The following is a 23,559-nucleotide window of genomic DNA, read 5'->3' on the forward strand; positions in this document are numbered from 1 at the left end:
TCAACATTCTTCACAGCACAGGGAAATTTGGAGAGACAATCTCTGGAAGAATCAGGACTCGGTTTACGCTGTGAAAAGGGTGAACAGGGACTAACTGTACATTCACACTAGAAGCGGTCTGAGCGTCGGCGGCGTCCAGCTGCCATTCATTTTCTATGATCGCCGGCGTTGAGGGGCATTCGAGGCAGCGGCAATTACGAGCGGCGCGAGCGATGAGCTGAAGTAGGGAGAAACTCAACTTTATGCAAATGAGCAGCAGCGCGAACGAGGCATCAGCCAATAACAGGCCGATCTGTATTCCCGGGCGGGAGATTTTGAGAGGGAGAACGAGGATTAACAATGGAGAACAAACTTATAATTGCTGTGTCCGGCTTCCCGGAGCTGTATGATGTGTCTCTGTTTATCTACAGGGACATCAAAAAATGAATGATTCTTGGAAAAAGATATCCAACATTGTGGGAATACCTGTCAGGTTATAGGCTTCTGTTAGGTCATGGACAGAAATGCATATCAAGTAATCTAGCCTACAGTTTTAGATAGGAGACTGCCAGGGTGTGTTCATATGTAAAAAAGAGACATGGTGGATCCCGCTCTCCTGCAGACTGCTGTATATGTGTGTGATGTGATTGACAGACCTGTGAGGAAAAATGTGTTTACCCCTGATTTTGTATGTTGTTTGTAGTTGATGATTGTAGGAAGAGGTAGAAAAGCCTGTGGGACACCTACAGAAAGAAGAAAAGAGGGAAAAAGAGAGGTCTAGGAGCGGGTCTGAACGTCGTCCTCCAGAGCACAGCTGATCCTCCCAGGGGGACACATCTGCACCGCAGCTTGTAAGCCCCGCCCCTTCGGCAGGTCACAGCGCTTCCCCTGCCTGCGTGCTTCTGTGTGTTCCCAACTGTCAAGCAGCGCAATGAGAGCGGCCAGTGCGTCGCCAAGTGAATTTGACGCTTCTGGTCTGAATGTACGGTAAAACCAGCCATGTTATCTTGTATTGTGTAGCCTGCTTCCTCAAGTGGGTCCATCCACAACACAACTGATTCTTTCGAGGGTCTGGAGCAAATACTCACTTGTTGGTTATGTTTTTCTTGGTGTTCTTCCTCTATCCTGATAAGACCCACCAAACTAGATAAGAACCAACTATGAAGACGGAAACCATGTTTGAGAAACACTCATTTGACCTGAGTCCCATTCCTTGTACCCAGCTAACCTGGATGGCTAGATATTTTCACAATTAACCAGTAAGTCAGGCTTGTTACGTTCCTCACAGCAGGTTAAGCTAAATTACTATAGCAACAGATCAATAAACTTAAACATGCTCCAGGGCAGGTTTATTCAATTCCATTAAATTTATCCAGGATAGCTCCTTGGGATGTAGCATCTTGTTTTAAGGGGGTCCCATATGTAAGTAAGCGGGATCTAAAGACACAGGGTACATCCAAATAGTCCTTTTTTGATAAGGAACCTTCCAAACTGAAGAAATGACCTGGAAGCATTTCAGCGTTGTCCATGATAAGTGCTGTTCGAATTCTCCAAAAGTTAAGGAAAGGAGGGTCATTGCTTCCTTTAATATCTCCTTAGCTTAGGAAACACCGGACCATCCTTTTCAAGGACAGGAGAAGAAAACGCCCCATAACGCCTTGCGGCACCTGAGGTGTATAAATACTACGGCTCCTGCCCAAAGTTTACGGGAAGGGATGGAAATTATGCGAGCACTGTTGCTTTTCTAACATTTACCATCATGTGTCTGCCTGAATGTGTTTATTGTGTTCACGATGTATGAACGTCAAAATGATTTATAACCCCAAACGTTTGGTTGCAACTCCAAACTGAAACAATGAATCACTAGTGATAGAAGTAATAATGTTTATTAAAAATCAATAAAAGAAGGAGAAATGAGGATTTTTACAATACTCCAAATATAATAAAATGTTATTAACAGAAACCCAACATCAAGACAAGATAAGGAGTCTTATCTTATCTTAATCCACCATGAGTACAGGACTTTGCAGCATTTAGCAAGTTACAATGGCAAGGAAAAACTTCCCTTTAACGGGCAGAAACCTCGGACAGAACCAGACTCATGTTAGACAGACATCTGAGGAGACTGGGATGGGGTTAGAGAGACAGATAGAGGAGAGAGAGTGGGAGAGAGAAGTTTTGGGGGGCAGAGGTAGAGGGAGACACACACGCGCGCACACACACAGATACAGACATAGTCTGAAGTTTGGCGCTGTGGCGACAGTTAAGGTGAAACCAGCAGGCCATTCCAGGCAACAATCCAAAGCCGTAGCAGATGGAGTCTGACAGGAGCACAGCAGCAGGCCGTCTTCTTCACCGATTCCCAGGAACCTACAAGACAAACTCAGACCCTCCCAGAGAGGTGTATGGTCAGTAACTATAACAGGACAGTAAGACTAGAAGTTAGACTGACAGAAAAAGAGGGAAACAGGAGCCCTGTGTGTCAGTTCCCCCCGGCAGTCTAAACTCATAGCAGCATGACTAAGAGCTGGTTTAGACCTGATCCAGCTCTAACTGTAAGCTTTATCAAAAAGGAAAGTTTTAAGTCTACTCTTAAAGGTTGACAAGCAAGCAGACCTGCATGTTGAGAACGCAATGACCTAGACGGATAATACGGAACGATTAAGTCTTTAAGATAGGATGGCCTGATGCCATTTAGCACTTTGTAAGTCAGAAGAAGAATTTTAAACTCTATCCTAGATTTTATAGTTTACCAGTGTAGAGACGCTAACAATTTAGTTTAACTTAATTTAATTTATTTATAAAGGGACCATGTACAATACTCAACATAAATGTCACCATTTGATGCATTGTACCAGAGTTAGCTTAAAGCTACTTTACATCTGCAGGCCCTTGGCAGGTCACAATTAAAACATCACATTGTAGTAAAAACTCACACGCTTACACCCACACACTCACACACACACACATGCATGCAGCATGCACACACACACACACACACACACACACACACACACACACACACACACACACACACACACACACACATACACACACACACACACACACACACACACACACACACACACACACACACACACACACAATAATGTACAACAGTTAAGACTATCCTTTAGATCAGTGTCAATGGTTACAGGTTTGAGAGTCTTCTAGGAGGTTTTTCAGTTTTGTTTTGAAGCTGCTGAGGGAGTCACAGTTCTTAATATCATTTGGTAGGGCATTCCACTGAGTTGTGGCTCTCACAGAGAAGGCTGACTGCCCAAAGGCAGTACGACAGAACGGCACATGACAGTCTCTAAAAGAAGATATCCTTGTGGATTTGATGGAGTCCAATGAGCGGAAATGAACAAACTGAAGCAGCGGGGGCGGAGCCAAGCCATTTACAATCTTATACACCATGCACAAATTGGAAAGCAATCTGAAGTTCTCAAAAGATGATGTTTCTCCAGTATCTTACAGTGATTTTTTTATCCAAAACTTTTAAGGTTTGTTTATACAAAGACTGGTGGTTTAATAATGGTCTCCCCTGTCTGAGCCCAGCATGTGATACAGTATGATATATGGGAAAGGATCATAGCATGCACAAAGTTTTGGCTGCATTCACTGAAAGACAGCTTCTTATGTGTCTAAAGTTTGCCAAATTGTATTTGATGTTTTTCATTATTTTCTTAACATGTTTCCTCATATTAAGGTTTGGTTCTAAAACCACGCCAAGATATTTGAACTCACTAACTACTTCAATCTTCTCAGCTTTTATTACAATGGGCTGCATACTGGTCTTGGAAAAGAACATGCCTTTAGTTTTGCTTAAATTAAGGCTGAGACACGACTGGTCGAGCCATGCTGTGATCCTTTCAATGCCATTTGATAGCTTCTTTGCCGCTAACTCAGCTGTTTTTGCATGTGTAAACAACATGATCTTATTCACCTCTGTGGCGTCTGTCGGAAACAGATTAAAAACCTGATCTGTAGTAGTTACGGGAGCAATGTCCAACTCCTTTTCTTTAACATTTTTGCCTAACTTGCTTACAGACTCTAAAAATATTGGTTAAAAGTAGCAGCAATAGAAGATTTGTCATTAATAAAACTCCCCTCAACTTTGAGTTGTAGGTCTCCTAGATGAGGTGATTCCCTCCTTAAATGGTGATTGATTTGTTGCCAACATAGCTTATTGTTATTTTTAGCATTGTCAATTAGTTTAAGGTAAAAGTGAGATTTGGCTAGTCTTAGCTCACTAACCACCTTATTCCTCAGGCCTTTGATGATCATCATGTCTGTGTCCCTTTTTGTTTTATTGGCTTTTTTTCAAGCTGAATCACTTTGTTTCAAAAGTCTCTTTCAATTTTCATTTAGCCAAGGTATATTGTGTTTCCTTTTAGATTTTTTCTGGACTTCCACAGTAAATTTTTCTTTTAATGAGTTAATTTTACAAATGAAACTGTTGCAACAACTCACAAGGTCTTCAGAGGTGATCACATCATTCCATCTTAATCCATTTATTTCTTTCGTTACATTTTGGTTGCCTACAGCAAAAAGCATTAGTGCCGATTTGTGTGGAGTAGTGGAATCTATTTTTAGTCAACTTCCTGTCTACCAGGGTCATAATATGATCAGACAAGCCTGTGATCAAGTTGTAGCTTTTGGTAATTCTCTCTGGTTTATTAGTAAATATCAGGTCCAGCTGTGTACTGGAGGTTTTGAAGTCCTTGTGGGACCTTTAATCAGCTGATCTAAATTATATTTGTCAGTAATGATTTTTATCTTTTTCCTCTTTTTTTTATCACCCCAATTTAGATTAAAATCGCCCACCAGGATTAACTCTTTGTTATGATGACATTCTTTCATGATTTGTGTGAGTTGATCATAAATGCATCACCTGCTGATGGGGGTCTATATAGTCCAATGATGGTAAAAGACATTTGCTGGGACCGAATTATTTTTAGTGCTACATACTCTAATGTGTTTGCAGTTTTGAATATAACACGTTCACATTTGATGTTATCCTTTAAGTAGATAAGCACCCCTCCTCCCTTCCCTCACTTCTGTCTCGTCTAAAACACTGATATCCAGGCACCACAAATACCCTGTCCGGAGTCAATGGTTGCAACCATGTTTCAGAAAAGAAAGCTGATCACTCTTTGCAACAACGCTTCGGATGTTTAAACGTGCGCCGGTTCCCAGAGTACTCTCACATGATTGACAGTTTGGAAAGTTTTATAAATCCTCTGCTTTCTCACAGCCAATTTCTGACACACAGGTGGGTGTTGAGTATATTTGGACAAGCAGTTGGTAGATTTAATATTGCCAGAATCAAGCTGCGGTATATTCTTGACTCAATAGCCAGACCCGGCGTTGATTAAGTTCAGTCCGGTAGGGAGGCCAGATAAAGCAGGCTGTTGGTCACTCATCTCTCCGGGAGACCCACTAAGATGGAGTTCAGTGTTGGAGATATTCGATGTTCCTGGACCAGGATTTAGATGAACATCTCCAGAAAGCAGGAGCATCATCAGCAGGAACCCAGGTATCTGATCAAACGACGAGGCAGCTCTCCACAGCTCCGCAGGGGTCTTTTTCCGCATCGCGGCCCAGCCACAGTGTAGAAAACAGGAGTATATTGTATAATATCCAAATAAGCTCTGATGGAAGCCGATGGCTGGTGTATTTGGTTGACTTTTAAAAAATTGACAGTTTTCAACTGGTCAGATCATATGGAGATCTCGCTGACTTCCACAGCACAGGTGATCTGCATTTTTTGCTCCAAACAAGCAGGAGCGCACAGGTAGTGTGACAATAAGCAGCAGGTAGTGTGACAATAAGCAGCAGGTAGTGTGACAATAAGCAGCAGGTAGTGTGACAATAAGCAGCAGGTAGTGTGACAATAAGCAGCAGCAGTAATGTGAAAAACACAGGATCTTGAGCCAGAACTTCAATCTGCTGATTTGTCTGATTTTTAGAGAGCGACTATAGACTTTGTAGCTTTTACCAGAAGATGAGCAGCCTTGATGTGATAAAAAATGTGAATCTGCAGCACCTGCAGAGCTGCGTCTCCACCCTGCCGCCATCTTCAATGCAACACTGGAGAGATGTGCTCTCTCCTCAATATAGTGCCAAGAGGAAGCATATACAAGATGAAAAGAATCGGTCCGAGCACTGAACCATGAGGAACTCCATATTGCACCCTGGTGTGCTAAGAAGAGACGTTGTTCACATGAACAAACTGATGTCGATCTGAAAGATACGATTGAAGCCAGGCTAAAGCGGTTCCTGAGATACCAAGAAGACTCTCTAATCTCCGCAGAAGAATGCAATGATCAATAGAGTCGAAAGAGGCACTAAGATCAAGCAAGACAAGCACAGAAAGAAGACCACTGTCCGAAGCCAAAAGTAGATCGTTGGTTACTTTCAGCAGCGCAGTCTCAGTGCTGTGGTGGGCTCTGAACCCAGACTGAAAGACCTCAAAGAGACTGTTGCTATGAAGAAAATCACAGAGCTGACTCGCAACAACTTTCTCCAAGATCTTAGAAACGAAAGAGAGGTTAGATATCGGTCTGTAGTTGACCAAAGAGCCTGAATCAAGTGTAGAGGCTTAATAACAGCAACTTTAAAAAGTTGGGGCACATAGCCCGTCAGTAGGTACTAAAGTCACTGACGATGATGATTTTATCAGAAAGGAGAACGATGTTGGAAAGAAACTGAAAAATCAGAGAGATATTGAGAGTACAGGCCAGGAGGTAACAAAGAAAATCAGTCACGCAGTTTTTACAGCTGGGTGCAAGAAAGTAAGAAAAAGACTTTCAAAAGAGCTAAAGCTTAGTTTAGGTCTAGTGCTAATATTAAAGCTAGAGTTAAAGGCCAAGGCCTCATTTAATTGCAATATCTGATGAGACCATAAATCGCTGATACTACCTGGTGCAGCCGAGCACTTTGTGTGCAGGATCCTGTTCTTTTTTTCCCCAATCAGCACATCTTTATATAGTGTTGGGGATGCAGAGAACATCAGCACAGCTGCTGTTGGCTGTTCAATATGTAAAGTGTACCTTGCGCAGAACAAATTTATGAATGTCCCCACTGAATTGTTAAATTTATAAAGTAAGGCTTTTATGGAATACCGTAGCCAAGTTGAACTAATATGAAAACAAAACTATCCCAATTATTTTATAAAATAGTGTTTAATACAGAGTTTCCAAAAATGACCAGTGCAGCACCTTTGTTGGTGTTGCATCCTGATAACTTTATAAAAATGTGCCAGTTGCAAGTTTGAGTGACAGTAAGTGTGCTGCTGCACCAGGTAGCACTGGCAATGTGTGACCCTATCAGCTGGTGCAAATATAGTACCTTAGTTACTAAAACTGTAACGCTCACACATCAGTCTTCCCCTACTAAATGCATCTCAGTTTTTTATTGTTACTAAATTGTATGGGTCTCAGGAAGGTAAGATACAGCTTCCTGAAAAAAAACTGCAATGGAGCAAAATAGTTGATTCAAGAAAGTAATTAATACAGATCATTAGGTAACAAGGTTGCGGCAAACACTCAAATATAAATGAATAGCCTAGACTACAGCCTTAAACAGCAATGCATAATGATATATATTTCTCACTTAGGCTGGTCATCAATCACCAGCCAAGCTGCTTGTCTGTCTGGTCTTTGCTGCAGCTGAGGAGTTAGATTTCACAGTTATAATGCTTTTGTATTTTTCAAACTCCTCTAGAATTGTGAGCCGCGCTGTTTGTGTAAAAAACATCACTGTTTCCACTTACGAGGAACAGGGCTCTGTTCTTGTTTTTTGTTTTTCTCAGTAGGGTAAACTCTGTTGTTTTGGCTTCACTTGGAGGAGCTTTTATGTCATTCCCCTATTACCTCAGTTAATGTTATCCTCTCTCCTCCTAGACTGAAGTTGCTGGAGATCAAGGCCGGTGTGGATGGTTTCATGGTGTATGACCTGAGTTTGATTGAGCCCATGCAGAAAGTAAGTTCTGAGTCGTAACCTTTACAACCCTTTGATAAATCTAGAGAAGCCTCCAGCAGCGCAGTAGAGAGCAAAAAATGGTATCTGGTATACCACTTCTAGCTGAATGGAATTAAGGTAAAAGGATGTATGGAATATACGCTATGTATCGTGGGTTTTTGCACATGAGATGTATAAAATGACTTTATTGTGACCATTGAGGAGAAATACTGTGGTAAATGTTTTTTTTTTTTAAAAGTCAGTTTCTAATTCTTGTCAGATTTTTGCTTCTTTCACTCTCTGCCCTAGGTGGAGCCCAAGATAATAGGGGCTTTATTTGTGCTATGTTACAGCTGAATACAACAATACGGCACCCTGCAGTGTTACAGAAAACAAACAAGGTTCTGTGGCAACATCACTTTAGTTTAGGTTATTTTCAAAGTGTAATATAATTTAGTATAATATAATATAATATAATATAATATAATATAATATAATATAATATAATATAATATAATATAATATAATATAATATAATATATACATATCCAGGTATGGTATTATTAAGGTATTATTTTTCTGGAGCTGAAAATACTTTTGGAAGTCTGCTTGAATCATTACACTGGTGTCATTTTATGCATCAAAGGGTTGAATTTCACATTTTTGTAGTAACTTAGAGGAAAAGACAGTTGATGCTAAGAGTGTAAGAGTGTTTGCTGTTTTCTCTGACACAGATACATATGTAATATTACCATAACACAACACAAATAGATTTGATTTTATTACTGCTAAAATTATATTGCCAAGAAGAACAAACTACAAGACTAAGAAAACGGAATAAACTAGTCTAAAATAAGTAGTATGTCACTTATGGAAGTGGTGTGACGGTTTAAAAACTGGAATTTTCCAGTAGGAAGTGGTATATTCCATTCAGCCAGTATACCAGATACCACTTTTTTGCTCTCGCTGTCACTGGAAGTCTTTACCCTCCTTTTATCATCAGCTCTTCGAACTTCACACTGAAGGGGATAACCAACTGCAGCAGCTTCGACATGACGTCACAGTGACTCCTGAGGACTTGCTGTCCATGCCCTCGGTCAGTGCTGTAACATTTTACTATCACTGTGATGAGGTTCACCAAGGATGCTGAAAATGGGAACAAACAACTTTCTTTGACTACAGTTTATTTCAATACATTTTATGTTTCCACAGGGAGGGGTGACCCTCTATGGATTAAAGTACAACATTGAAGTCAGCGTCCTCTTTATAAATGCATGGCTATCAGGTGGGTACTGTCAAACACTGACTGGAGTGAGGCTGAAAACTCTCCATCTGCTCTGATGGTTAAAGCTTGGCTCTGTTTCACAGGGATTGGTCACTTTTTCTACAGAGGCCAGGTGGAAGATTCAGCCACAGCAGAGATCTCCAGATCACAGGTGGGTTTGATACGTTACAAGTTCAAAAAATATGGTACAGCACAAATATAGTACTGCAAGTGGGAAACTGCATTGACACCAAACCTACTCCCAAACCCAGACAGTTAAAGGTCCCATATAATGCAAAATTCACTTTGGACTGGTTTTATAACAGTAATATGTGTACCCAGCCTGTCTACAAACACCCCTGATATGAGAAAATTCTATTGTCTCCTTCTCTTGCTTGCGCCAGACAAAGTTTGCTTTCAATACATGTGTGCTCAAACACTTGGAGTTGAGATCTGCCGTGTATGTCGTCATGATCCTAAAAAAGTAACTCCTCCAGGCCTGCCCCTTGTACTGCCCTTTCTGTGCAGCGCGTTTTTCACTTTGGCTGCTCAGCTGCTTCAGTAAAATAAACATGGTGAAGGTACGGGCAAAGCACGGCGGTTGCTCTGTTGTTGGCTGCACAAAAGAGCACAGAAGTCTTTTTTTAACTCCATCTCATGAGGTTTTGAAGACGCAGTGGATTGATTTTATTTTTGATGGAGATGCACCCACAACAACTCCTAAAATGTTGAATGTGTGTGCTCACCAATTTACTTTGGACTGCTTTCTCAACGAGGGCCAGTACAAAGCAGGATTCACCAAGAACCTGAAGCTGAAGCATGGATCTGTACCAACTGTCCATATGCCCTACCTAGTGCTATAGCCTGATGAATGTGGTTTTAGCATGGCAGCTAATGTAAGTTACAGTTTGTAACTTAGTTTCCTTACACTACGTTAACACACATAAGTAAATAATATCAGCGGACATTAAAGAGAAGATATATGGACATATATTTCACGTGAAGTTAGCTTTACAAACACAATGTTATCTTTTGTTTGGACGGATGTAACTACTTGTCGTGGTCGGCGGAGCGAGTGTTGTGCTACAGGGTAGCGAACGCACTCTCAGCTGTTATTATGGACGCTAAGACCACAGTCACCACTAATGTGTGTGTTACTACAGCAGTTTAGTTTGCTTGATAGGTGTCTCTCATGGTACTGTCTGGAAAAACTAACGGTCCAGGCTGCACACAGTTCTTTCTGCTCGGTATGGTCATATAACTCTGGTTAGCACCAAGCTGCTAACATTAGCGTTATTTACCTGATTATAACTGCAGTAGTTACTAACCACTCAGAAACGTCCTGCTGCAGCCGTAGAGTTTGGATTTCTTCAGGTGCCTCTCCTTCTGGGTCAGACTCTGGATCAAACTGGTATGACTGAACCACAGCGCTTCTATGATCCATATCTACACACTCCGTGTAAACACTGCAGCATGGGACCGGAGCGAAAGCCACACCCTCGTCCAAAGAAGTTGAGAAGGAGGTGTGGACAAGGAAGCTCATAATCATGTAGAGCTACACCCACAGAAACAGCTTGTTCTCAGGAGCGCTCAGGAGAGGGGATTCACAGAGTGGCTAAAGTCCAGAAAATAACTGGATTTTGAGACAAAAAACTTTAAATTGACTGTCCTGGGACCTCTGAGACCTATTTTATCTTGTTGAAAAGTTGTATAATATGGGACCTTTAAAAAAATAGTTGTCATCTCTCTAAACCCTAAGTGAGGTGGCCACAAAAACAGGTGGCCCCAACAGTTACAGTTTTTCTCAGTTGCTTTCGTGCATTTCTCATATCAGAATTAAAATTCTCATAACTGTTACGGCTGAAATACACCAGATGCGTCTTCAGTTCGTCTTTGATCCGTTACAGCAAACGAATCAGATGGGTTTCCATTCAAGTCAATGTGTCAACTTACACTGGATTCATTCCATTGCAGTCTGTCTGCTTGGCTGGTCTGTTATGTCACAGGTAACACACGGACATCCTATTTTGCCCGGACACAGAGCTGTGATGCATAATTTCAGCGTAGGGAGATTGAGCGGGACAGGAAGTTGTGACCTGAAACGACCTAAAAACAGCCAGTGACTTTCAAAATAATACAAACCATGTCAATATCATATTTAGCTTGACTACAACAACAGACATAAAAAGCAGAGTCAGGCCAGGAGTCAACAGGTTTGAGTCATGTCGTGTCAGTCAAAATGAACTTTACTTATGAAAGATGAATAGGCATTCTGTATAAAATCAAAAGTCCTCATTTTATTGCTTGAGTCATTAAATACAAAAATGTTGAACTTGTCAAAATCTGTCAACATTTCTTTATGATTTTTCCTGAAAATGTCTCCTGAAATAAATCCTTTTTCTCAGGTGAACCTCAGATCACACTAATGAAGAGGGCTGTTGTGAAGACTAAGGGTCTTCGCACACTGAATCCATTTTTTTTTTGTTTGAAACTTACGAACGTTAAAAAATAAATGTGATCCCCGTCCAGCTCATTTCCTGGGTAGTTTGACTCTTCAGAGACAGTGTAGGCTACATGCTACATGCAACATCACATTTTCACATCTTCTGACATTTTTAACTACATATTTTGGCAATGTTTAGATGATGAATGAAGAATTGTGTGTGTGTGTGTGTGTGTGTGTGTGTGTGTGTGTGTGTGTGTGTGTGTGTGTGTGTGTGTGTGTGTGTGTTTAGGTGTGGCAGTGGATCCGCCACCAGACCAGGCTGGAGGATGGCAGCAGGGTGGTGAACAGGAGGCTGGTGACTGACCTGACCCATGAGGTCCTTACTGAGCTCAGCGCTCTGTGGCCCTCTGTGAAGGAACCTCCAGCGCGTGACCTCTGGTACATGCTATGATGTTTTTATGCTCTTTGGAAAACTACTGATCCATAGGTAATCAGTGTACTGCTGTTTTTACAATCTCAGAGCCCATTAGCTGTTGTCTGATGATGAGGAAACCTCTGTGAACTCTAGGACCCACTTGTCTGTTGTAGCAGGACTTCTTTCTTCTTGAGCACTGCGCTGTTTAAAGTCCAATCAGCAGCTGAACAGTGACGTGTATTCAGATGGAAGGAGAAGAGACATTTAGCCATACAGACACGTCCATCCTACAGAGGAGCACCTGTTTGTCTGTTCTGTCAGTGAGTCTCGGTTTCACTATGAATAGCCTGTTACACTGAGGCTTCACTCTGGCTTCCTTCAGCAGATTCTTGTGTTTGCTTCTGATTAACATCTTGTAATTTTGCTGAAATAGCATCATCATGCAGATTAGCAAAAGAAACCAAGCTTGATCAGGTCTTTCCTCCAAAGGAGAAGATGTTAATTTTTTTTTCCATGCTTGGGGGCCTGCTGGGGGGTGGGGTGGGGTGGGGGGTGGGGTGCTCTGTATTTAATGTTTTGAAATTGAATTTATTTTTTAATTGAGTCAATGTTTTATTTGAATTTGAAATTGTATTTCACCTATGAAAGTTCAACCCTTTTTATACTTTTAATTAAAAACAGAATTCAATTTCGATTCACAAAAGGCCAATTCAGTTTTACAATTCAGTTTCAATTTAGAGTGGCACGACCATTACGTCATCTTGTTCCCATTAGGGAGACTAATCGAGCAGATTCACGGACACCCTCAACACGTCCGCTAACTGTGGCGACATACCAGGGCTGTTGTGTTAGCTGTTGTTAGCACGCCCTGCGCTTAGTTCACAAATACCACACGAGGGATGTAAATAACACTGTGGTAGCATTTCTACAAATATAACTTTAACAATGCTATTTATCCAGCTGATTTAGTGTCACAAACATTTGTCAGAAGTGCTTATGAACTGATTATTACAGGAGCTTGATAACTGTTTCGAATGGGGGGCAGCCATCTTCGATTATCAACTCGGGGGTGGTGAGGGGCGTGTTTGTGGGTTATTCATTTCTATACAGGTGCTGGAGCCTATCCCAGCTGTCACTGGGCGAGAGGCGGTACCAGTCACCAGTTGATCGCAGGGTAACACAGTAGACAGACAACCATGTGTATAATGTGGTTTCAAATTTGATTATTCAGCCACTGGTCTTCAGCCATCGTTGAACTGACGACCGTCCCGCTCAGGGGAGGAGTACAGCTAGACACAACACAGGAGGGGTCGCGGATGTGTAGAGGGTGTCTGTGAATCCGTGCTCGATTAGTCTCCCTACAGGCACAAGATGACGTAACAGTCGTGTCACTTTGAATTGAAATTGAATTTTAAAACTGAATCTGCTTTATGTAAATTGAAATTGAATTCTGTGTTTGTGAATTTTAAGTTAAAAAAAGGTGAATCAAAGTATAAAAAGAGTTCAATTTTTATAGGTAAAATATGATTTCAAATTCAAATAAAAAAATTAATTCAATTTCAGAAAATTAAATTCCATTACACATCATGCTTTTCAAATTCAATATCTTAATTCAAATTCAGTTTCTGATGGCACAAATAAAACCCCATACTGGAGGGTGACAGCCGTTGCTAGTAGGTTGGTGAGGAACAGTTGACTGCTATATTTAAGCCACTACACCATGTGGGCCTCCATACAGCTCAATAGTGAGTTAGCACAGGGGTGGGGGTGGGGGGTGTCCATGACCCCCTTCTCCTGTTCAGGGTCCCGGGTGGCTGAAGGCTATCCCTGCTGTCATTGGGTCATTGGGTGAGAGGTGGGGTACACCCAGGACTGGTCCTTAGTCAATCACAGGGCTGACACAGAGACAATCCTTCAGGCACACACTCACACCTACGGGTAATTTAGAGTGATTAGTCAACCTAACAAGCATGTTTTTGTGTGTGGGAGGAAGCTGTAGTACCCGGACAGAACCCACGCACAGGTAGAACATGCAGACTTCACACAGAAAAGCCCACCGGCCAAGCTGGGAATCAGACCGGTGACCTTCTTGCTGCGAGGCTGCAGCGCTAACCGTTGCATCACCGTGCAGCCTGCGGTGTCTGACCTTAATACTTTGTGTGAAGTTAGCATGTTCTCTCCATGTGCTCTCCCCCTGCTGTCCAATTACACTCTTTCAGGAGAGACTTTGTCTTCACATCAGCTGTGAGGTGTTCAGCTCTTCTGTCTTCATGTTTTATTTTCTTTCAGGGTCAGACAGAAGTTACACACCGCTGCAGACATATTCCTGGAGGTAGTCCTGAAAAGAGATTTTCCAGAATTCATCACCTCCTACTTGAACCAGGACCACACCTTTCTCAGCTCTCAGGGAAGTGGATGCAGGGCCTTAGATGCTGGTGTTCCCCGACAGAAACTGTGAAGAGTCTCAGCTTGGCTTGGTTTCACCAAACAGCAACCTCCAGTCTTTAAATCTGAAGTGAACTTAAAGTCTACTCCTCTCAACCTAAAAACACACTCATAGTATACTCTTTATAAACTACAATGGGCCAAATCAGTCCAAAGAATTATTAAAAAGTACACTTGTAAGTAAACTACTGGTACATTGATATTGGTACTTGACACTGACCTTTACTGAATAAAATGAACTTGATGTTTACTTCATTCTTGTAAGTGGAGGCAAAATGTCAACCCATCAGAGAAAATCTGCTCACTTTTATGCCAGGCGGACACTGTGCCATTTGGAGGGGAATTCCAACACGGTTTTGCTGTTACAGACCTCGCTGCATCATCGTGGAAACATCGTAGCATCGGGATGTCCGGTCGGGAGGTCGTAAGCCGTACAGTGTGAGAACACTCACGAGAAAGGATTAATTGCTGCTAGGTTCTAACGATAATGCTACGACCTCCCAATCAAATTTCTGGCATGTCAGAAATTTTTGCCGTAGCTCGTACAGTGTGAGTGGTGTTACGTCACAATTCTACATTCACACCTCCGCAGAAGACACCGGTGGAGCTTTAAACAATGGCGGGCGGTCATAGGAACTAGGAACCTTTGTTTTTCGTTGTTCACACTCGAGCACGTCGTGCCGTCACACGCCGACTGACGCCGACAAGTAGTCATGGTTGTCAGTAATTGTGGCTGACAGCAGTCGTACAGTATGAGTACACACGTCGTGGGGTCAAACAGAGTACGAGAGACAAACCTGGTCGTGCAGTGGGAGCATTTCCCCGACAGTCAGATTTCTAGAATCGCACAGTGTCTACCCGGCATTACTTTGACAAGTTTACTTTTCAGAAGATTTTTCTCTGGAGGACTCTGGGGACACGCCCTGCACACATCCTGATATTTTGTACTAGAGATGCTTCTATCTTTTCCTGAATCTTTCAACAACACACCAGAGTTTTATTTTCCAGATAGAAAACCAGACTTTGCCACCTTACTTATTTTCAAACAATCCTCTCTCAAGACTTGACTGCATCTAATAGATTAGGGGCTTGTGTGTGCCAACCAAGACCACAGCCTGAACTTCAGAGGTCCTGCTGGTACCAACAAGATGATTCAAGGAGTCCTGTGGCACTTCTTCCTTTAGAAAGGAATGTTGAGTCTGAATTAGCAAATGTTAATCACAAAGCACATTAAACAAAAAGGTCATTTTCAATGAAAATTTAAAGGGAATTAAATGAACAAGTGTTGTCGACTTAGCTGTGGCTTCAAGCTAGGAACTAGTTCCCTCAAAGATCAGACAGAGGTACGTTCCCCTCTGTACAGACCATCACCATGGTTGTCAATACTTTAATTTGTCTCACCCCATTTGGAATTTGGTTGGTTTTTAGGTTTAGATGTAACTGACAAGTGCAGAAGTGTTTCAGAAGTTGAAACACTTTTACCAAAAAGCGCTGTGGCTCAGCTGAAGAGTCGCTGTTCCTCAATCAGAAAGCCAGGGGTTTGATCCTGGCTCCTGCAGTAGTGTCTTTGCTTAGCTTAAGAGCTGAGTGGTCACCTACTCAGTCTTGCTCTTAAATACCCCTAAAGGAGCAGTTCCTCTTCTTTGAAGGCAGCCAAGATGTTTATACATGCAGAGAATGAACAAGCTAGGAGCATATACATGTATGAAAGAGTTTGTATTTGGCAGGTGTTTGTGATGGTCAAAACTTGACAAGTGCAGGATTATACTTCAGCACCAAAGGAGCTTTAACTAGATATCTTTACAGGCCGGCAGGGGTTTCACACACAGGACAGGTGAGCAAGGAAGGCTTTAAACCAGGAACCTGACTGGCCTTGTTGAGGGGCATTGTCTTGTTGGAAAATCCAGTCATTTGAGGAAGGAAAGAGTTTTCCAGCTGATGGAAGGAGACAGTTTTCAAGAGTAGCCCTGTACTTGACCTGGTTCATTCATTCTTCACACATTTGTGATTTGCCCCTTTCCACCCATCCTGAAACAACCACGACAGACACACAGGTCTACACCACTGGTCTACTTGGTTCATTCGTATCAGACAAGTAGCCCTCCATATATCTCATTTCTTTTGAGGTAGCCCTCAGTCTCAAAAAGGTTGGTGACCCCTGGTCTACACACTCTACCTTTGATCCTCTGAGATAACTGAGCCCTGCTTTCATTCAGAAGTCCTCAGAGGAGGACTTCTGGAAACTGCAGACGCCACCAGGAGTAGGCAGGCACAAACTCTCTCCATCAGCACCACCACCACCATCACAACGATACTCTTTGGTTTAGCAAACAATGTTTTTATTAATCGATTTCTCAGTTTTTAATATATAAATTACTTTTAAAAACGTGAGAGGCAGATGCACCATCGAGGGGGACTTTGTATGAAAACACAGGAGTCGTAGAAAACCTGAACTGTGTTTACAGGATCAATCTCAGCCACCAGAGTCCACTTTTGGCCTCCTCGTCCTCTTCCCATCTGGTTTTGTTTTCAGAACATCTGTGGAAGGTAACTTCACCGTCATTCAGAAAAGTTTGTTTTCCTGCATGGGCCAGCTTCTGTTCTCGTACCTCTAGTCCATCCAGATCAGTGCAGTGCAACATGGGAAGAGGGGGTGTTCCCACATCCTCCTCCCCTTTCTCCTCTTGTCTGAGCTCACATTTCATTTGCCATGTCATCGAGCTCTCCTGCTGACAGGTCACCATTGGCACTGATTGTGGCGCTGTTGTCATGGTAACCAGGAGGCATGAAAGCCAGGCTGTAGGGGAAAATCTTATGGCAAGTTGCGCGGTAAGCTTCGGCCGCCTTCTGCTGGTCCTCACCCAGCTGCCCTTCACGCAGCGCCTCCAGCACCTCAGTACAGATCTGCAGGGAACACACACACACACACACACACACACACACACACACACACACACACACACACACACACACACACATTTAGCTCCATCCTGAGCGACTGATACCATGCCATGCTTTTTTTTTTTTTTGTAAATTATCATCCACCTGGAGACTTTTTCCAGTCAGAGACTCATCCAGGGCTGTGGCGATCTCACAGGCCATCTTATCAGAGGACGGCTGCAGGAGGACCATCATCTTAGCAGCTGCAGGCAGAAGAGAGAGTCTGACACTACTGTTCAGATATAGAGTCTACTTCAGACATGCAGCTTAGGATTCAGCTGAAAACTTGCTTATTTGTTGTAGTGGATAATAGGGCTAAACAATTACTTGAATAGTTGGAGTACCTCGAAAGCAAAAAAAGACAGAGGAGTTCCCTCCACCTCAGGAACCGTTTAATTTTTTAAAGCATGATATTTGGCCTGACTACTTTTAATGTGTTGCACATTGCACATCACGCTCTCAAAGGAAGAAGGAGGGGCAGTGTTGCCAACTTGGTTGCTTTGTCACTATATTTAGCAATTTTTCAGAGCCCCTAAATTGACTATAGCAACAAATGTAGCGACTTTTCCAGAGTCTGGAGACTCTGGCATGTAAGCGTGTATTGATCCAACACCTGTTGCTTCTTAACAAGCAGCAGCTGCTTAGCCCCTCCACTATTCAAACCACATCACAAAACTCACCCCCACCTCTCCTGCTTTGCTGGGAGTGTTGTTGGTCACACCAGCACACTTCTGAAAGGTTCCAGGAGTTTTGACTCTAGTTTGTGACTTAAGTCCTGAAAAAGCTGTTTACAACTGAGAGCAGAGGAAGAACGAGGGAGTTTTTATTTCTCTAAATCACGTTATCAGGCGCTAAACACCAGGAGCTGTCAGGCTTTCCAAGCTGGAGATGCAGAGCCTCTGTCAGAGCACGGTGCTGTCATGGCCGTGGAGATATTTCCTCATGAGTATTCCTCATGGATGAATTTACAGATCTTTCTCCATAAATGTAACACAGCACCTCATTAAGTTGATGCATATGCTGCACCTGACCATGAGTCTCAGAGCCAGCCAAACTATGAAAAAAGTGTGATTCATAGTGAGGAAAAGACAGTACTCGTCTCTGTTGGGTTCACTGTTGCTGGGCCCAAGCCCGGATAAAGGAGGAGGGTTGATATTTTGACACTAAGGAGGGAAAAACAAGAATCAACCAAAGAAAGTTCATTTATAGTTCTAAGCACACTTACAGTGTGTTATCACTAGAGATAGACCCGTATGGATTTTTCCAGGCCCATACTGATACCTATTATTTGTAGTAAAGGAGGCCGATATCCGATATTTGAAGATATTAATTTGCAAAGTGCAAATATTGGTGTCAAAATTTTGAACAATACAAACTCCAACACTTAACTTCATTCAAAAGCCATTAAGCATGAGTTTATTAAACAGCTCCCAGGCTCAGCAGCATGCTTTATAAAGTTAAATTAAAACTTAAAAGATTAAGTAGCTAAAGTTTTCTAAAGTAAATAAAGTTTCCAAAGTTTCAATGTAACTGCAATAAATGTAATAACTGCTCTGCTGATTGGCTGTTTACCAAGCCATGGTTCTGCTGGTAACCAGTCAGATGGTACTGTGGGTGGGACAGTGCTGGGGACTGAGTAGTGACTGCAGACAGCGGAGCGGCTGAATCAGAGCTGCAACAACAGATTTTTAAATTCATTTCTTATCGGCCGTTGGATTAATAAAACAGGTCCATGCAGATATGCCTCGAAATGCCAAATATCAGCCCCGATAGTGGGCCCAGCCAATAATCGGTCTATCCCTAGTTATTACATGCTGTCTGTCACTCCTATAATGTTATTGCTCTCTCCAAGTCATTAACATGCAAATGACTTATGCAAACTAGGCGATGATGTCATTTAGCAACTTCTTTAATCTGTAAACACACAGCACTGTAGGGGGAAAAAGATATAAATCAAAACCTCATAGAGCTAGCTGGGCAGTTGTCAAACTGAGCTCACAGGTGATTGATGGATCAAATATCAAGTAGCTCTGGAGCCTAATGTGCTCAAACACCGCAGGGTTTCTCATTTCAGTCTGAACACTGCAAAGATTCAGAATCTGATCCAGAACAAGTCTGAATCATGTTTACATGTCTCATTTCTAGTCAGACCTCATGAAACATTAAACAAATCAGCTCGTTTCTCACTTGTTTTAAACATTCTTTTTAGAAAAAAAAAATTGCTCTTTAACTAAACAATAAATCTTTTTATTCCATTACTAGATTGATGGATGGGGTTTTTAGTAGAATACTCAAATACTAAAATATTCAACAGCTGCGGCACTAGTCTATAGGTGCATTAATAAAGATCTAAACTAGTTCTTGGAAGTGATTGTGAGCACTCAGAACTACTCATAGAGAAATTTAGAAAGTGCAGTGTTTTCCCTAGATTTACAGCCTTGGCAGCCTTGGGGGCAGCAGCTTTGTGTGTGTGTGTGTGTGTGTGTGTGTGTGTGTGTGTGTGTGTGTGTGTGTGTGTGTGTGTGTGTCTCTTACCTGCCAGTCGGTGTGGGATGGAGTTGGAGTGTTGACTCAGGTAGTTCTTGTTAAAGCGCTCAGGGTTACTCTCCCCAAACAGTCTGGAGATCTCCCATTTTAAAACAGTCCTCACTGCTTCTGGCAAGTCTGTGCTCTCAGTCACTGTATGCACACACACACACACACACACACACACACACACACACACACACACACACACACACTTAGTCTGAGGCATGTACATTTAACAAAAATGAGAGTAGTACAGATCAAAGAGAGCTGTACACTTATTAATTGTTCAGACGTTCTCTCTCACATAAATAATGTGAGATGTTCTAGTCCTGGTCACTAACAATAAAAAAGCACATTTTACTCATGACGTGTTTTTATCCAGCTGCTGTGGATTACTCTACAACCTATCAAAAATGATCTCAGAGTAGGGGTGGGCGGTATACCAGTTTTGTTACCGTCACCAGTATAATTGATCACCATGAAATGAATTTTGTAATAGCGTAGTTGCCACGGTAAAGCATTGTTTCACATAATTCAGTCCAAGTAGTGGTTAGGCTGTGAGGGAGATCTTTTTCTCTCCACCCAGTGAGAGGTCACATCTTTGCCACAGCCATTCTTCAAGGCCCATTGAGGCCAGTAGCACTGAGTCAGTGACGAGGTTTACTAGATGAAGGAAACATTTACCAGCTGCAGAAAGCTAAGCAGCTCATGGCTGCCCTGTTTTGGACACAGGCTCCTCATCATTATTGGTAACTGTCTATGGTCAAACCTCAAAACCTAAAACATGATACCACCTTTTTTTTTTTTTTAAACAAAAGTAGTGGCATCAAAATAAACATTTTGAAGCAAACTGAATACAGTAGTTTGTGGACTATAAGGCGTAAGGCGCAGCATTTTTCACACGCTTTGAACCCTGCAGCTTCAACAATGGTGCAGCTAAATGAAGGATTTTTACGGTCTAACTATTCTCAGTGTCAATGAAATATGTGCCAATGAATAATATGAGTTTTGCCGAGCTTTGATGGAGTTTAGGGATAAATAGCCAGCCTGCTCTTATTTGTGGACGTTGCATCTGATGAAGTGGCTACTGTCATGTCAGCAGGTGTTTCTGTTGATGGGAAAGGGGAAACAGGTGCTGCTAGTTTGCTGTAAATTTGTTTTTACCCTTCTTTTTGTCCAATTAACATGTAGCTACAAAATGCCTTTGACAGATTCTTGCGTTTACTCCTTGTGAGTGATGATGATAAATATCTAAAAACAGCATCAAATGGTTTGGGAATCCTACCTCAGATTGCTAAAGCTGTCTCTAAAGTCTTTTTTTTTTGTTCAGGCTCAGAGTCAAAACTCTTGCCCTCTGTTCTTCAATCAAATCACCACCACCATCTGTCAGTATCTCTGTGTTCGTCTGTTTGTTGTCTGAAAAAACACAGTAGCGGCGGAAAAATCTTGTCAGCAAAATGTTATGTCTAATGCCACAGTCGTCTGTAGTACAGCAGTGGTGTTTGGAGGAATAAAAAATCTTGAGTGCTTCATGAGACAACCATACAGGCTTCAGAAAACATACAGAACATACATTTAGAAAAACTCAAAGGAACGACAAGCTAGTAATGTTAATTTAACAAATCTATTGGCATCCAAATGTTACTAGTTAATTGCTGAACCTTTTTCAATAAAATGCAAAAATGCATTTTTTGTCTGTATATAGTCTTTTAATTCCTCAGACCAGGGCTCCAGACTAACTTTTTGCATTGGTTGCTCAGTGCCCCATTTTTTTTTTTTTTAGGTGCACCAGCACAAAATTTAGATGCACCCAAATTCTTAATTGCACCACCTTAAATGCAATCAGGTCACCTTTTTATTGCTTTCCATGACGTTTCATATGTTAATAATTTTAAAACGTGAATAAAATGTATAGGAATTTTCGTCTTTATTTGAAGCACAATCATAAAGAAAAAGAAAATGTATCAAGTGTTTAAAGTGCTTCACTGAGCTGAAATCAAACATTTTAAGTCCAACCCATGAAGAAAAATAAAACATTTCAAAAAGAAAGTGCCTGTTCTAGTCCTGGTCTGTTTTTGTTGTAATTAAAAGATTTACTTATTTTATCTGGGTTTAAAAACTGTTTTACATTTATTAGATTGGCTGATGCACATTTATGTTTAATACATTTACACTAAAATCATTGTTGTATATAATTTCTATACAATCATATTTATTTGTAGCTGTGAAAGTAAGTTAAAGAGGAGAAAAGGTAATCATATGTACTGTGTGCACCCTGGACACCCCTACCTATGCTACTGCCCTCACTGAGGACGCCGTCACACTGGCCAATCGTGCCTTGCCTAAGCACGTTTCAGCCCTACAGCACATTTGGAATGGCCAGTGTGACCGCAACTGTGCTGTGCTCAAGCACAATTCCCTTCTGTGCTTGGGTATGCTTTGGAGAGGTGGGCTTCAGCACGGTTTACTTCATGCACGAGCACAAGCAAGTGGACGGCGCGTGTGATCCATGACATATGATCACTGCGAGCGCATCTCTCGACAATCATTTTAAACAAAGTTGGAGGGCTGTGTCGGGCAAAAACGACTTACTCTAAGTCTAAAATTCTCTAAAGTTGTAGCAGTGCTCTCTGTGTCTCATTGTGCTGACTCTGATGAGATCACGCTTCATGTAAACAGATGCTTCACGATGACAAAGGCGGACCGTGCGCATCTGTGATACCTGCTAAAGTCTGGTTCATATTGGGGCAGTGTGACCGCTGGCCGTACTCTACAGCTGGAGAACAGCGCTGCGGGGGGGCAATCGTGCTTAGGCACGGTACGGTTTGGATGACCAGTGTGACCAAGCTCTTAGCCCCCTAGTCTGAAAGTCTGGACATGCCCCTCCACAGAGGGACACAGTGACAGTTGTATGGAGCTGACAGACTTTCAGATTTGTCAAAGCTGGAGGAGAACTCCTGCTGCTTTTTAAAGAATGAGAGGAAAAACAGCCAAGCCACAACTTCTGTCCCAAAGAGAGCAGAAAGGTGTCTCCTGTATGAGCGCCAGAGGGATTAACAATCAGCTGATGTATAATGCCCATGATTGAATTCACAGCGCGAGAACCGCACTGATCATCATGACAATCTCCACAAAGTGATCAGGATGAAGTTTAAAGTAAAAACAAACCACACAGAGTGACAGGGGGTACCTCTGCTGGTGCTGATGACTTTATATGTGTGTTGATAAACCATAGAGCTTGTGCACTGTGTGCAGGCAGTGCTCATGGAACTTGTAGTTTTGTAGTCTCATATTGCAATAGCTTTAGTATTTCAGATGCAGTTTCAGAAAACTACAATTAAATAATTCAACCCCCCAAAGTGTCTATTAGGAGTGACGGTGTTACCAGGAGCCCTGCAGACCCAGTTTGCAAACCAGTACAGTACACTTTAAGCTTGAAATGGGATAAGCTACTTTTCCAAAAGCACATTGTGGGCCAAAGCCTTTTTCTAACACAGTATTATTTTGAATCTGCCTGATAGGATGTATACACTTACAACACAGTTCCAACAGAACTGAGTCAGAATCATGTTT

The 23,559-nt window shown here is 42.0% G+C and overlaps 2 protein-coding genes across 2 annotated transcripts in view; one reads left to right on the plus strand and one right to left on the minus strand.

Annotated features, from left to right (window-relative positions):
- Positions 1-14,731, plus strand: part of ugl (ureidoglycolate lyase) — a 33,465-nt gene extending 18,734 nt beyond the window's left edge. Inside the window, exons 11-16 of the mRNA XM_074674527.1 lie at positions 7,890-7,968; positions 8,951-9,043; positions 9,160-9,232; positions 9,316-9,383; positions 11,947-12,095; positions 14,362-14,731. Of these exons, the coding sequence (XP_074530628.1) occupies positions 7,890-7,968; positions 8,951-9,043; positions 9,160-9,232; positions 9,316-9,383; positions 11,947-12,095; positions 14,362-14,530 (631 nt within the window). The 3' untranslated portion in view covers positions 14,531-14,731. The remainder of the gene's footprint in view (positions 1-7,889; positions 7,969-8,950; positions 9,044-9,159; positions 9,233-9,315; positions 9,384-11,946; positions 12,096-14,361) is intronic.
- A 2,095-nt stretch (positions 14,732-16,826) lies between these two features.
- Positions 16,827-23,559, minus strand: part of naa15a (N-alpha-acetyltransferase 15, NatA auxiliary subunit a) — a 31,813-nt gene continuing 25,080 nt past the window's right edge. Inside the window, exons 18-20 of the mRNA XM_074674371.1 lie at positions 19,993-20,136; positions 17,563-17,660; positions 16,827-17,421 (exon numbers count right to left, since the gene is read on the minus strand). Coding sequence (XP_074530472.1) covers positions 17,212-17,421; positions 17,563-17,660; positions 19,993-20,136 — 452 coding nt within the window. The 3' untranslated portion in view covers positions 16,827-17,211. The remainder of the gene's footprint in view (positions 17,422-17,562; positions 17,661-19,992; positions 20,137-23,559) is intronic.

The sequence above is a fragment of the Halichoeres trimaculatus genome, unplaced genomic scaffold, assembly GCF_033239565.1.
Source record: "Halichoeres trimaculatus isolate MK-OKI-2021-1 unplaced genomic scaffold, fHalTri1.1 fHalTri1_scaffold_7, whole genome shotgun sequence".
NCBI lineage: Eukaryota > Metazoa > Chordata > Actinopteri > Labriformes > Labridae > Halichoeres > Halichoeres trimaculatus.